This window comes from Danio rerio, chromosome 5 (genome assembly GCF_052040795.2).
Source record: "Danio rerio strain M-AB ecotype USA chromosome 5, GRCz13ab, whole genome shotgun sequence".
In the NCBI taxonomy this organism is placed as follows: domain Eukaryota; kingdom Metazoa; phylum Chordata; class Actinopteri; order Cypriniformes; family Danionidae; genus Danio; species Danio rerio.
In genome coordinates, this window is record NC_141025.1 from 39,135,856 (window position 1) to 39,150,638 (window position 14,783).

The following is a 14,783-nucleotide window of genomic DNA, read 5'->3' on the forward strand; positions in this document are numbered from 1 at the left end:
AGGTAAAAGAATCTCATCTAAAGACTATTTATCATTCGAACAGGGTAATGATAGTATGATAATCTGTTTACGCTAGGGTTGATTTTAATTCTTGCCCATGTTTTCATATGCGTTAAACCCACAAAATAAAACTCTAAATACTGTGCTATTTATTTTAAAAACTAGGTTACTCTGGTTGCTTACAGACATCTCACTTAACACAGTGCATCCAGAAAGTATTCATAGCGCTTCACTTTTCCACATTTTTTTCATGTTACAGCTTTATTCCAAAATAGATTAAATTCATTTATTTCCTTAAAATTCTACACACAACACCACATAATGACAATGTGAAAAAAGATTTTTGAAATTGTTGCAAATTTATTAAAAATAAAAAAGCTTAAAAATCACATGTAAGTATTCAAAGCCTTTGCAGTGAAGCTCTAAATTGACCTCAGGTACATTCTGTTTCCACTGATCATGCCACAGTGGCAACTTCCTAGACCTGGTCAGCCATCTAAGCTGAGTGATCGGGGGAGAAGGGCCTTAGTCAGGGAGGTGATCAATAACCTGATAGTCATTCTGTCTGAGCTCCAGCGTTCTTCTGTGGAGAGAGGAGAACCTTACAGAAGGACAACCATCTCCAGCAATCCACCAATCAAGCCTGTATGGTAGAGTGGTGCAACTCGGTAAATGTCCTTGAGTGGCCTAGCCAGAGCCCAGACCTAAATCCTATTGAACATCTTTGGAAAGATCTGAAAATGGCTGTACACAGTCACTTCCCATCCAACCTGATTGAGCTTGAGAGATACTGCAAAGAGGAATGTGCACAAATTCCCAAAGACAGGTGTGCCAAGCTTGTGGCATTATATTCAAAAAAGACTTGAGGCTGTAACTGCTGCTAAAGGTGCATCAACAAAGTATTGAGCAAAGGCTGTAAATACTTACGTACATGTGATTTTTCAGGTTTTTTATTTTTATAAATTTGCAAAAATATCACAAAATCTTTTTTTTACATTGTCATTATGGGGTATTGTGTGTAGAATTGAGGAAATAAATTAATCCATTTGGAATAAGGCTGTAGCATAAAAAGTAAAGGGCTAACAATGTTTTCCAGATGCACTGAAGGTGGAGTGCATGAACAGCTTGTTTATGTATTTATTTGTGTTCCTTTTTTTGATCCACTCTTTGTATCAGCATTCAACTTCTCTAGTTATTATCTGCATGTTAGTCCACTTAATTCTGGGTTGTGTAGTGTGTTTTCAAAATATTATTACTTTAAAACAGTCAGCTTTTTCTGTGGTTATTTGCATTGATTTACATTGAGCATGTTTGAAAACAGGGTGGAACTCGTCAAGTAGATTTCCATTCTCTACAGCAAATTTTATTTCATTTTTTTTTCTTTTCATTCTTTCTTAGTTTTTCTTTTTGCTCTATGTAACCCTAAAGTAGCTTTGGCCACCCCAGGCATATAACAGTAGCGGTTAGGTAAGTTATAGTACATTTTCGTTGTCAATACAAAAACCACAATGAAATCCTTAAAAAAAATTAAAAAAAATAAAAAAAAACATCCTTGTTTTTGTTTTTACTTTTTTTTTTATTTGGGGTTTTATCATTACTACACCAGTTTACTTTTGATAAATAGTATTCTAGTTCAGTGCCTCCCACAGGTTTGAAATGTACTTGCAGTGGTAGCTGGATTGAAACACCTTTACCCATGACACACACGATTACCCACATGCAACAAAAAAAAGTGATTAACAATATTTTTTATTTATTATGACACTATTATGCACTGTTTCTTTTTAATGGGTTGAATAAAAAAATACTGTTAAAATAAAAAAATCCACTATTTGTTTTCTTTTATTCTATTCCGGCGCCATGTGCACCCACTGACAGATAAAATCTGCTGCTGACATTTTCCTGTAGGTCTCTGCAGACCATGTGAGATTGTCTGTGGGAGTGTTGAACGTTCTCGCACATATACAACGAGAAATGGGAAACGTGTAGTGTGAAATAAGATTTGCCACTCGTTAATCCATTGCGGATGTTTGGCTATTAGGTGGATACAAAATAAAAATGTAAAAGGTTGATAATAATAAAAAAACGTCATTAAATATACTTGGGCAGTCGATAATATGCCTGGGCGGACCGCCCAAGTAGTCTATGTGTGGGAAGCACTGAGTTGTCAACATCTGAGAACTTAATGAAAGCTCAACCAAAAGTATAGTAAATGTTTGCAAAAGAAAAAGTCCAATTTAACTTAACATAAAATGATGGCTTTTAAAACTAGTTGTACCATGTCAAATATAAAAGAAAGAAAGAGAAAAAGAAAGAAAGAAAAAGAAAAAGAGAATTCACAAAATGTTCTCAAAAATGTATCTGTAGTATTTGTAACAAAACCATCAAGGGAATAAAAATAATGCTTTGAAATTGCAGATTATTACAGTATGATTAAACTAGGACTGAAGAATAAATAAATTCACTTTGAAAATATGTTTAAGCTTTTTAAGCATTCCAGCATTTATGAACAGAGAATCCCACAACCCTGGAGATTTGAGGTTTATGTAACAAGCACCAATAAACATTTGTTCGATCATTATTATTTGATGCAGTTTTTTTTCATCCATTCATATACATTCTCAAAATGTTTAACTGGTTTTAGAAATTATACTGCTCTTTTACAGATATTTACAGATATTATTTTTTCTGCTGCACAGGTCTATGAACCACATCTAATGTACAAACACAGAAATGCATCAACGTGTATGGAGACACGCATGTAAATAGGCAGATCACATACATCTGTGATAGTACAAACTGCTGGAAAACAGCAATAATTCAATAGTTACAAAATAATGAGATAAAAAGCAGCAACAGTCAATAAAGTTATGTACATATGTGAACTGATATTTTATATCTTTTTAAAAATAGAAAGGTTTAATTTTCTCACTTTATTTATATAAAATGGAATTAAATTTAGCACTAACTTTCAAACATTAAAAAAAGTCATCAAATAAAAACATATCAGGATAAAAAAACAACATTTCACTGTAATATTGTAGTGATCAATATGGTTTCAAGATATTCTGCAATATATTCTGCTCATATAATCAGAGGATTCTGTGGCAAAATATGTTATTACTTCTTATATCACTAGTCATATCCCAGACAGGAATCGAAAAGCAGACTAAATCCCAGAGTCAAAAATCCTCTTTCACAAAACCTGATCCTTTGACCTGTGGTCCTCCGTCTCAATGGTCATGTCCTCTTCTCGTCTCCGAAATACCCGCACAACGATGTAGATGATGAGAATGAGGAGAATGACGCCAATCGATCCACCCACAGCTATAGCCAGAATCCCGATTTCAGAGAATGAAACTATAGGAAAAAAAAGAGAGAAGTCTCAATGCTACAGTAATTGTGATGCTAGTGCTAATTTATAATGCTAATTTTCTTTATTCTATTTTCTTTTTGTACATTGTATGTAGGGCTGCACGATAAATCGAAAAGTTTGCCATCTCAATTCGATCCTCCACACGATCTTAATTCAGCTTTTCTATGATTTAGCCAATTATATTTTCAAGGTCAGAAGAGAAGCATAAACGCAGATGCACAAGTCTTCACGTTGTTGAATATACGTTGCTCAGCAACATGAACACATCCAAATGGTGTTAAAAGTGTCACATACAGTATATATATATATATATATATATATATATATATATATATATATATATATATATATATATATATATATATATATATATATATATATATATATAGGTATAATTCACCCAAAAATGTCATTTCTGTCTTAATGTTATGACGTATTCGTGGCTATGAAATCTTCAAGCACTGTTTGTTTACTGCCGACAGGATGCGCGCGTGCCCAATGATGTGTACTTTAGTGAACAGAACCTGAATAGGCTGTGAATAACAGGTAATAGAGTTGCAAATAACGTTGTTATTTGAAAGTTAAAAACATGCATCTAAACTTACAAAAGTTAAAAACATTTAAAGACAATTTACTGGGTCACTATAACTACAGTACTCTAGCCTATATATTGTTGAATATAATGCAAGAGGGAATCTGATAATGAGGAAATGTCTCATTTTAGCAGTGAAAAAGCGGTCTAATAATGTTCTCATAGATAGATTGCAAGCATATCTCTCAAACACAATAATTCAGCTTCAGAGTTAGGAATAGTCGTATTCTGATGTCTTTACTGTGCATTAAGAAACAGGACAAGTCTGTTCAAGTCCACCATTCCAAGTCTATACAAAGTTTAGCATTATAGCCAACAGTAGAACTACACATAGGCCTATTATTATTGTTGTTGTTTTAGCATATGTGTGCAAAATAACAATAATAACAGCCTACTTGTATGAACCTTTATTTTACATCTACAGAATGGTGAGAACATAATCATCTTGATTTTAAGCAAAATAAAAAAGCAACTAGCCAGAATCGTGCCGCCCTAATGGTATGTTACTACTTTTATTTTAATTAACCATATTGGTTAAATAAATCTATCGATTTTTGTGAGACTTATTTTAATGACCTTAAAAACCAAACTGTAGGAAAACAAGCAAACTGCACAGTACATTGCCGATATCTTGTCCTTCCATAGCATAAACTCTTCTAGAGTGTGCAGATCTGCAGTGTGTGATGTGCACTATCATTAAAGACACTATTTACCCTCAAGGACAGCAGCACGCATAAACTGACTAAATCCAGAATTGATTAGCTGATCATTTATTTTCTTATCGGACTGTTAATGATCAAGCCATAACAAAATAATCATAAAATAGACAATAGTTAACTCACTATTCATTATTGACTACAGCAGTTATCATTCCATCACAACCAATAAAATTTTATTTTATTTTATTGAAGCCAGGAACACAACGTGCAATTCTAGCCCTGATTTTCACTTGCTGACATTTCATTGGAAATTGCAGACGAATGGCTAAAAGTGAAGGCAAATCAGTGTCTGTTTCAATGAATAACACAATTGCATAGTATGTTTTACCAAAGACACTTTGCGAGAAAAGTGCTGATGAATGCTAAATATCTGGACAATTCTACAAGAGGAGTCATGTACTGTGAAATGAGTTTTGCATCGGTCACATCCATCAGCCAATAAGAAATAAGGGGACGTTCAGTGGGAGGAGTCATGACTGAAAACATTCTCTCTTTTAAATTCTTCCTTTATATCTGTTTTCACTAAACATAGGATAGTTTATCCAAAAATTCAATTCTGACATTTTTTCATCCTCCACTTGTTCCAAACCGAGTTTCTTTCTTCTGTTGAACACAAAGGAAAACATAGTAAAGTAGTTACAGACTTCCATAGTATTTTTTGTTTCTACTATGCATGGCAATGGTTGCTTTTTTCCAACATTCTTCATAATAGCTTGTTTTGTGCTCAACAGAGGAGAGAAAAGGAGTGTGAGCAGACATATGCCAATATTCAATATTTCAATATATGGCGACAATGAACCTGCACAACATTGATATTATGGGCACTTTAAAATACCATGGGTAATTAATTATTACATAAACATAAAAGGTCCTTTAGGAATATTCAGATTGTTAGAGAGCAGCAAATGCTTCAAAACTTGGGTGATTTATATATATATATATAAAAAACATTTTCACATGTTAATCTGGCCTACAACATGGAAAGTTTTGTGACTATTTATAGGCCTTATTTTTGTTAATTCTACAAAAAAGGGTTGCATTTAACATTACTTTAAATTAATAGATGCTTTAGTAGCTGTCATGACATTAACTTTACTTTAATCTAAGGTGATGTTAATTTAATTGTAAATGCCTAATATTGCATCAAAAGTTGTAATCATTTTATTAAATTAACACTATTTTTGCATTAACCAACATTTAAATGAGACTGTATTGTAAAGTGTCACCTATTGCACTCTCTAATCCTTTTGCATTTTAAGCCCTAGTCAGAGCACAAGATTTTGGCATGATTTTCTTGACGTAGGGTGTCATGGGGAGTCGTAAACGACCAATGGGTGTTGGGACACAATTTAAGGCAATTCAATCGCTTCTTCACATGTAATTTGACATAGTTCATGAGAACCGATACATGTTTGCGACGCCTCATGACACCATCGCAGAAAGTCTAGCATGTTAAATTTTTCCCCTGTTCTTCATGATAAGTTCAGTCACATGGGTGACACTGGGAAATAGAAGCACATGATTTCTCAGTCATTTCTGCGGGTGCTGCCGTTAATCCACAGGTCAGGTAAACAAAAAATTGGCTGCATATTTACTTATGGTTGGGTCATGGGTTGATAAGATCAACCATTGGTTATGCTTATTTAACTATTTTCTCTAAAATATTAAGGTGTTTAGAGCTATTTTTTTGACAGACTGGCACAAATGTGCAGCCATCTCCATTCTCACGTGTTTCTGAGTTTACTCACCCTTTCAATTGAGTTAGTTCTTCCAAGGTAATCTGGGAACACATTCAGTGCTGCTAATACATTGTAAAAGCCTGTCTTGCTTATTTAAATTACTTGATTAAACTACTTAAATTAAATCTCACCGGCAATGCATGATTTTGTTATTAAAAATGAAAAAACAGTTCAATATAGGTTTCTCTGAAATTGTGAATATTTTATTTTATTTAACAAACCAGTTTGTGCTTTGGTGCATATATCGGACTGGTTTTGAAGCACATCACCTCAGATGTTATTCGTTACTCTTGTTTATCTAGTAGGTAACTGACCAACAAAAATAGATTAAAATTAATTTACAAATTATACCAAACAAAAAGGTTTCAAAAAGATATATTTTTCCAAAAAAAAACGTTTGAATTATATTTTTGTTTGTACCCAACCACTACTCAACTGTGTGGGTGGCTGATTTGTTTCACTCTATGAAAAATAAGCATTCAATTAAGGCTTCATGTAATTGTTGTATCATAAACATCTGTCATATATTTGCTAATGTTTTAATATGTCATTTTGTCTTAAGCATCTGGTTTTTCTCGGTGCTGATGTGCTTTCATTTTCTCGCGGCAAGTTCAGGCGAGGGAGTGTTTAATAAGAAACCCATGGCTGGAAAATATACATTTAGATTTAAAAGAAAATATCTTAACATTAAAAATAAAATATACATTTGATCCGATCAATGTCAAAACGAATTCCCTTAAATAATGGTAAATGAGTTGTCAGCAAGCATCAGAGTTTTTAGAGATTGAAATAAGATTAAAAAAAAAACATTGAAATTAAGATAAGAAATATTGTTATTGCAACACTTGTGACTGCTCTGGGAAATAAGATTCGTTTTAAATGTCACAATGACTGAACATAAAGGAACATGTAGTCTGACACGTGTTACCCACGACAAGTCAAGATTTTATCAAGACAAAAATCGCATCATTTTACATAGTGACATTCGTAACAGACAATAAAAATCATGTGATCTAACCGGGGCTTTAATTTGATTTAAATATTTAGTTTTATTAAAGTTATCCATTTATGTACAATAAAACAATACACTATTTTATTTTGGTTATTATAACCTTTTAAGCTTAGGCCAAAATTGTGCATTATATTATCTATATTACATCATATTATAATATATTGTGTTATGTTATATTATATTATACCGCACGCACGCACGCACGCACGCACGCACGCACGCACGCACGCACGCACGCACGCACGCACGCACGCACGCACACACACACACACACACACACACACACACACACACACACACACACACACTTTATATCGTATAACTAAACGCAAAACAAGAAAATCTGATACCAGCAGAAGACGAAGGAAATTGTTATTTTGGAGTGAACTATCCCTTTAAACTGAAATAACGCAAGGTGACGAATCTGTTCAAGCAACGAGTGTGGGAAAGTTTATCAGAGGACTGCCAGCAAATAGAACTTCACCCACTCTTGTTGTTCTTACGCATTTTTGCTTTCTGTATCATAACACTCTCTGAGGAGTCTGTCTGCTCTTCTACCTCAACTGATAAGATACTTCCGTCCTTCAGCTGCTGAGATCAAAGAAAGAACACAACAACCTTCACCTTCACCGCCACACAGGTCTGAGTAAATGATTTTTCGAGCTCATTTTTCAGCCGTGCGTCACAGCATCTGCTCTCACCTTTCTGAACGACTCGGAGTTTGATCTCTCCTGCAAAGCCCTGGATGTCGGGCGGATTTAGGACTTGGCAGCTGTAGGTACCATTAAAGCTGAACTGCACATCCTGCAGTGTGATGGATCCGTCACCCTTCATTACATCACCAGACCATACCACATGATCCTTAAACAGGCCGCCAGGAGGAAGATATGCATGTCCCTGGTAGTGGAAAAACTGAAAAAGAAAGAAAGGGAATAGTGTAGATTTAAGCATGTGTCAGACACTTTTTATTGCAAAGTGACACTGGATTAAAGGTACACAATTGATCAAATCTTGCTTTCCCTGGTAATCAAATCCAGTGCCCAGGCTCAAATATTTGAGCTTTAGGAACGCTAACTTAAGTTACACAAGAAATAAGTGGAAAAAAAAGACAAATCTAAGAGAGGGAGGTATGAATAAATTTTATTTTTTTAGAATTTTAAGAGCATGTCTTGTAAGCAGATCTGTTATGTTCTTTCTTAGTTTGTGAACAAATAACTGCATACAGCACTCTATAGATTAACCAGACTTATTAGGGCTGCACAATATATCGTTTCAGCATCAATATCGCAATGAGTGCATCTGCAGTAGTCACATTGCAAAGATCTGCAATGTTGAATTGGGATTATATTTGACCAGGAGCAAATGTTTATCATTTACATGTTAAGCCCTGTGACTTTATGAGCATATCAAGAGAGTTTAAAGCATTCAGGCTCTAGGAATTCCACATTTTAAAAACTCTTTTGACAAAAAGTTTTATGTGGTGTTGGAATATCTACCTCTATTCCATGCGTGTTCAATAAGAAAAGGTCTGGAGAGGGTTTTCTTCAATGCCAAAAATATTAGTAATTTATTAGATACAAATGAATAATTCGATGACAGAGCTCTGGGTTACGTTACCCCAATGCAATACAAGAATTACATTCAGGAGGTTCGCAACGCAACTGACTTACATTTCCTGACTCCAGTATATATATATATATACACAACTGATCTTAACAGGTGGAGTTTTGGTTTAACATCACTTATCAGTCATTCTGCAGTCCCTTGGCTCTTTGCAACCCCTGGACATTACTTCCTCTTTCTGCAACCTTTCTCTGCATACCAGAACTGAACAATTACGTGCATCTTTAATATATTTCACAACTTCTACAAGCATCAGGACAACTTGTGACATGTCTAGACTATAGTTCTGGAACAAAGGCCCCCACCCTCAATTTATTCTTATTCTGCTTTTCCACTAGTCAGCAGTTCTTCTAAAAAGTATGCAGCACAGTAAAAAAGAGGAAGTTTGTCTGGTCAAGACATTTTATAATACAAAAGAGAAAGATTGATTAATCTGTTGTTAGTCTAAACATTTTTCTAATAAAAAAATACAAAAGTAATAAAAATAAATTCCTTTTCTCTAACAGTGGTCATTGAATAGACTTCCAGGATTAATTTTCTGATATGCATAAACTTACAAAAACAAACAAGAAAAAAACAATCCAACCCCCAAATTCACTTATTTACAGTGAGACCACTCATATACAGGGATAGTCAAAACTATTTTTTAGTTCTAAAACATTGCTTTGGGGAATAGAATTCTCCATTAAGTAACAGAAGGGCCACAAATCTTGTAAAATTGTCCAATGTTGCCTTTTCAAAGATATTTGGTTTGTTCCAAGTGCACAGTAGATATTAATTCTTCAAGCCATAGTTTAGCAGTTGGATGCAAAACATTTTTTATCAAATATCAAATAACATGCAAGGAATTTATGTTGTGCGCTGCTCAATGAATATGTATAATCAAAATATTATAATCCTAATATTATAAGCACTGGGTCAGAATCTACATGTAGATCAAGAACATCTCTATTTTACATTTGATAATTCAATTTCTATGCCTGAATTCTGAGGGATCATTTGGTGACTGTACTTATATCGCAATATATTTAACAGAAAAACAAAACATTAAAATGTCTGATTTTTTCAATATCGCGCAGCCCTAATACTTATATTTGATACACAAAATTCTTAGGCCTTGTATTACCAACATAATGAACCTTGCTATAACAACATATAAAAGAGAGGGAGAGAGAATGAAAGTTGCATGAATTACCTGGCTTCATCTGTGTGTCTCTGCAAGTTTAGTTACTTCAAAGTGAGTTACATTACTTTATAGTAATTTTAACAATTATAATTGGACTCATTATAGCAATTTTCCCCTTCCTTGCTGAGAAACATAATAGACACTATTAAATTAATTTTCTGTTGAGTGTAAGAATAAGACAGACAGAAGGGAGAGCTGCATGTGAATGTTTATATAAGCATTTTTTAAAGGTGCAATTTACTGCATTCATTCTCCAATCTCCAGAAATGGTTTTATATGCTCATTTATTACTCAACAAAATACCTCTAGAATCAGAAGGTGCTTATCCTTATTGACCATATTTGACCGACTAAGAAGGGAGACGTGGTAAATACGAACTAGAGAGAGGTCTGCATTCCCGCTGCTGTACCGCGGGAGCTGCGGGACCCGACCAGATTTCTTGCGGTGCCAGAATAAATTTCTGAATGAATCGTGGGAACGGTCGGTAACTCTGGTGTTTTTGGAAAGGGACCGGGCGCACGGTCTAACAATTTCGCTCCCGAGCGAGCGAGCACGCGCGCATATCCGCGTGGATGCTGTTTATGTGTGTGTGTGAGAATGAGAGAGAGCGTGGTGCTCTGCATCGCTTGGTGCTCTCTCTTTATATGCGTGTGTGTGTGTGAGATCGAGAGAGAGAGAGAGAGAGAGAGAGAGAGAGAGAGAGAGAGAGAGAGAGAGAGAGAGAGAGGTGCTGTGTGTTGCATTGGTGCTCTCTCTCTATGTATGTGTGTCTGTGAGATCAAGAGAGAGAGAGCATGGTGCTGTGCGTCGCTTGTTGCTGTCTCACTCCCTCTCTCTGTGCGTGTGAATGAGAGAGCGTCCCACACAGAAGAATACGAACAAGACAAACAGGTGACCGCGAACCTAAGGTCGCATAAACGGTATTGAGTTTCTGAATGGTTTAGGCACAAGCCAAAAGTTTGGTGACGCTGTCTGAGCCTTACGTCATAATTTTTTTTTAACATGCATGGTAATACCAGATACCAAGGTAAAATAGGGAGGAGGTTTGACGGTATCAAGCCCTTTGACGCTCAAGCCTAGTTTGAATATTAATGATCTTGAGGGCAAATATATCAGTCTGCATTTTGTTTGGTGATGTCCTGAAGACTTGGCTGTTCGTCGAGTCTGGATGCAAATTTTGAGAGTGTGATGCATGAGTAAGCCCACACTCTCAAAAACAATACGTGTGCGAAAATTTTCGCTTTTTTTTTTTTTTTAGCCAATCAGAGTCTTTCATTTACTTGTGTAAATGTGTGTATATTTATATTTATTAAGTTTTTTTTTTTATTAATTTCAGGACTATTATAGCGATTCATTATAGACTAATATGAAAATGTTCATACGGTTTATTTACATTACAGTTTGTGCAGTAAAATTTTCTGTTTTTTGGTGGACCTATTTTATGAGAGACTTGCTTTGTTTACCAAATAAGTGGATCTAATTGGACTTGCACTGTAAACATTAAATAAAAGTAAAAAACTTATTATATTTTATTTCAGATATACCGTTTTTTTATGGCTACCCCAGATTTATAAAGGGACAAAGACGAAAAAGAAAATGAATGAATGAAGGAATAACATTTTTAGTTACAATACTCCCAAAATTATTCCAATAATTTTTTTACACAATTCTGCGCAGAAATAGCAAAAAAATGTCCGCAGACTCTGTCTGGCCCTACCCAAGAGTAATTAAAAAAAGTCTGATTTTGTCCTGTTGTCCATCGAGGTTTTACACTTGTGTACATAAAAATGAGGAAACAATGTCTGAGGCTCACGATATGACCATTTCTATTTACTGATCTCACTTAACTAGGTACACCCAGAATGCTTTATAAGTAACCTTTGAAATAAAAATAAGTGGGCACCGCTTAAATTGTGCGAGTGATGTGTTTTGGATGTGTCTGTAAAACACCAACACTAAACAGTGATGAACTGATAGGAACTACCTGTGAATTATACAGTTTGAATGCACAATTTCCAGCCAATCAGAAGCCAGGATTTAGACATTCAACACATTATTTAAATGCTTTGAATGATCGACTCACAGGTTCTTCTTTCGTCTTTCCAAGTGGCATGAAGCTCCAGGATACAGAGGTCCTTTCTTCAGAGAGCGGACGGTTAGATTTAAATGTACATTTGAGACGTATTTCTGTCCCATTGACTGCCTCCAACTCTGAGGATGTAAACACCTCCATTCCTTCCACCTGATATACACCTGTTAACCATGAATGAAAAAGACATTAAATGAAGTGTATACCTTAAAGTAACAGCACAACCAGAAACAACGTCCATAGTGGTGTTACATAACTTAATGACAGATTCATAGATAACAAACAGTTTCCCGAAGAGCAGGTTGGAGCATTGCAGTCATGTCAAAACTCTCACGATCAAGCCTAATCATGCCACTACATAGTGAAACCCCTGAAATGAAAGTCATGTACTCTTTGTTTCGTTGTTTGTTTTATCAATCAACAGACTTTTAAAACAATAGCTACCTGCATGACACAGTCGACTTCATAAGGTTTCATTAATGTATTTACTAACATGAACTAATAATGATCAATACTTGTACAGCATGCAATAATCATAATTCAACATGTACTAACAGGCCCGTAGCCAGCCTGTTGAAAGGGGTGGTTATTTGTTCTCAAAAAGTGGGCTTTTTTTCAGTCATTCACCCCATTTTCTATTTAATTATGAGGTTGAAATACTGCATTTAAATTACATTTTAAGCACTATTTTTTTTGCTGGATTAGCTTGTCGGATGGTCAACGTAACCATACTTTTTGACGTACTGAAAGCATTTCCTAAAGATTTAGAATAAAAAAAAAATATGAAAATACTTATTATTAAAATACAAAAATAAGAATATGCTAAAGTTTTTAAATTATTAAATGACAAACTGGCCAGCACATTCAACTTTCCCCAGTCAGAATTTAGGACGCCAAATTTGGCACAGCGTGACTTCTCGGATTTCGCTTGATATTTCAGCCTTTTTGGATTGGTTATCTTCACAATTTATTATGGAATAGCAGTCACAATAAGACAAATGAGCTCATGTATTGGACAAATTCTGGAGCTTTTTCAGTAAGGGGCAAGTCTTTCGAACCACCTGAATAATAATGTATAAAATATCTTGTTCTTTTTTCATGTTATTAAATACATCAAGTAACATTTACTAATACAGCCTTACTGTAAAAACACTACAATACACATTACGTTTTTGACAACCATGTTAAATCCCAGACGCAGCACACACAAAAAGATAATGAATGCAATTTTATTAAAGCTAACAAATGATTCAACTAGATCATAGTCAGTCTTTCAAACTGAGTCACCACAATTTGCATCATCTGAACTATTTCTACAATGAAGCAACATCTAGTTTCACTCAGTCACATCCTGTTCACTTAGGAAATATTATGCTAGAACTACCCTAAACTATCTATTAATTAAGCAGTAAAGCTTTCTCTGTGATCAGAGTGTTTAACTCAGCTTAAGCTGAGACTCCAGCCATTCCTATCCTATAAATCTGTTTCACTAGGTCACACTCTACCCCTACAGAAGACTGCTGATATATTTAGATATGGAGATTTTTTATTTATTTACTCTTTAAAACATTAATACCAAAATAATAAATAAATAAGATTCACTCTTTGTAATAATGCATTTATTCTAGATATTTAAACCTTGTTTTTAACCCATCGTAAATCTTTCTTACTGCACCTGCTATCCACTTGAAGCTGCTCTAATGCCAGTATTAACTTCCTGAGGATCAATCTAATCTCGTATAATCTTATTCTATCAACGGCAGCACAGTGTAAATCTGGTAAGTGTATAATAGGTGCCGCAGAAACACTAAAATGAGCAGTGGTTAAACCATAAACAATTCAACCACGATGTGCCTGTCCTGATTAAAACACAGCAGTCGTCTTCAAACTGAAAACTAAACAAGCAGACTGTGTTTCTAAAGCCACAAATAGTCACTGGACACAGGTATCTACATATTAACCGCATTTGGCGAATTAAGCGTATTAAAGGTTTTCCGAAAAGGAGCATTCAGGAAGTGGGAAACTCACCTGTAAAGACAAGCGCACATAGCGCTGAAGACAGGTAAATCCACATTCTCCTCATTAGAATACAGTGGAGGAGCTATCAGAGCTCCTGAAATTGTCAGTAGACCACTGTTTACTAAATATCAAGTCTCGTACAGTATTTAAACCCAGTATATAAGTATTTGTTAAACTTCGGCACTCCTGAGCACAGCGGCCATGCTAAATCACTTTTTCTCCGTGAGTGAAAAGAGGAGGAGTTAAAAGGGCGTCAACAAACCTGCAAGGCAGACTAGCTACACGGCAATTCCCAAGAACAGAAAAATAACCTGCCCCATTCTGTTTCTCCAGTTCATGTTACAACATGTTTCTTATGTGTGGCATTGGCAACAACATCTAATCGAAATGACAATTAACGCAGTGTCTTTTCTTGGGAAATTGAAAAT

At 35.0% G+C, this 14,783-nt stretch overlaps 1 protein-coding gene across 1 annotated transcript; it reads right to left on the reverse strand.

The window, feature by feature from the left end:
* Positions 1 to 2,474: 2,474 nt before the first annotated feature.
* mpzl2b (myelin protein zero-like 2b) lies at positions 2,475 to 14,583 on the reverse strand. Its single transcript, NM_212763.2, is given in 4 exon segments — positions 2,475 to 3,360; positions 8,140 to 8,350; positions 12,331 to 12,500; positions 14,365 to 14,583. Coding segments are annotated over 4 exon segments (600 nt in total). The 5' UTR covers positions 14,420 to 14,583; the 3' UTR covers positions 2,475 to 3,196.
* Positions 14,584 to 14,783: the final 200 nt, after the last annotated feature.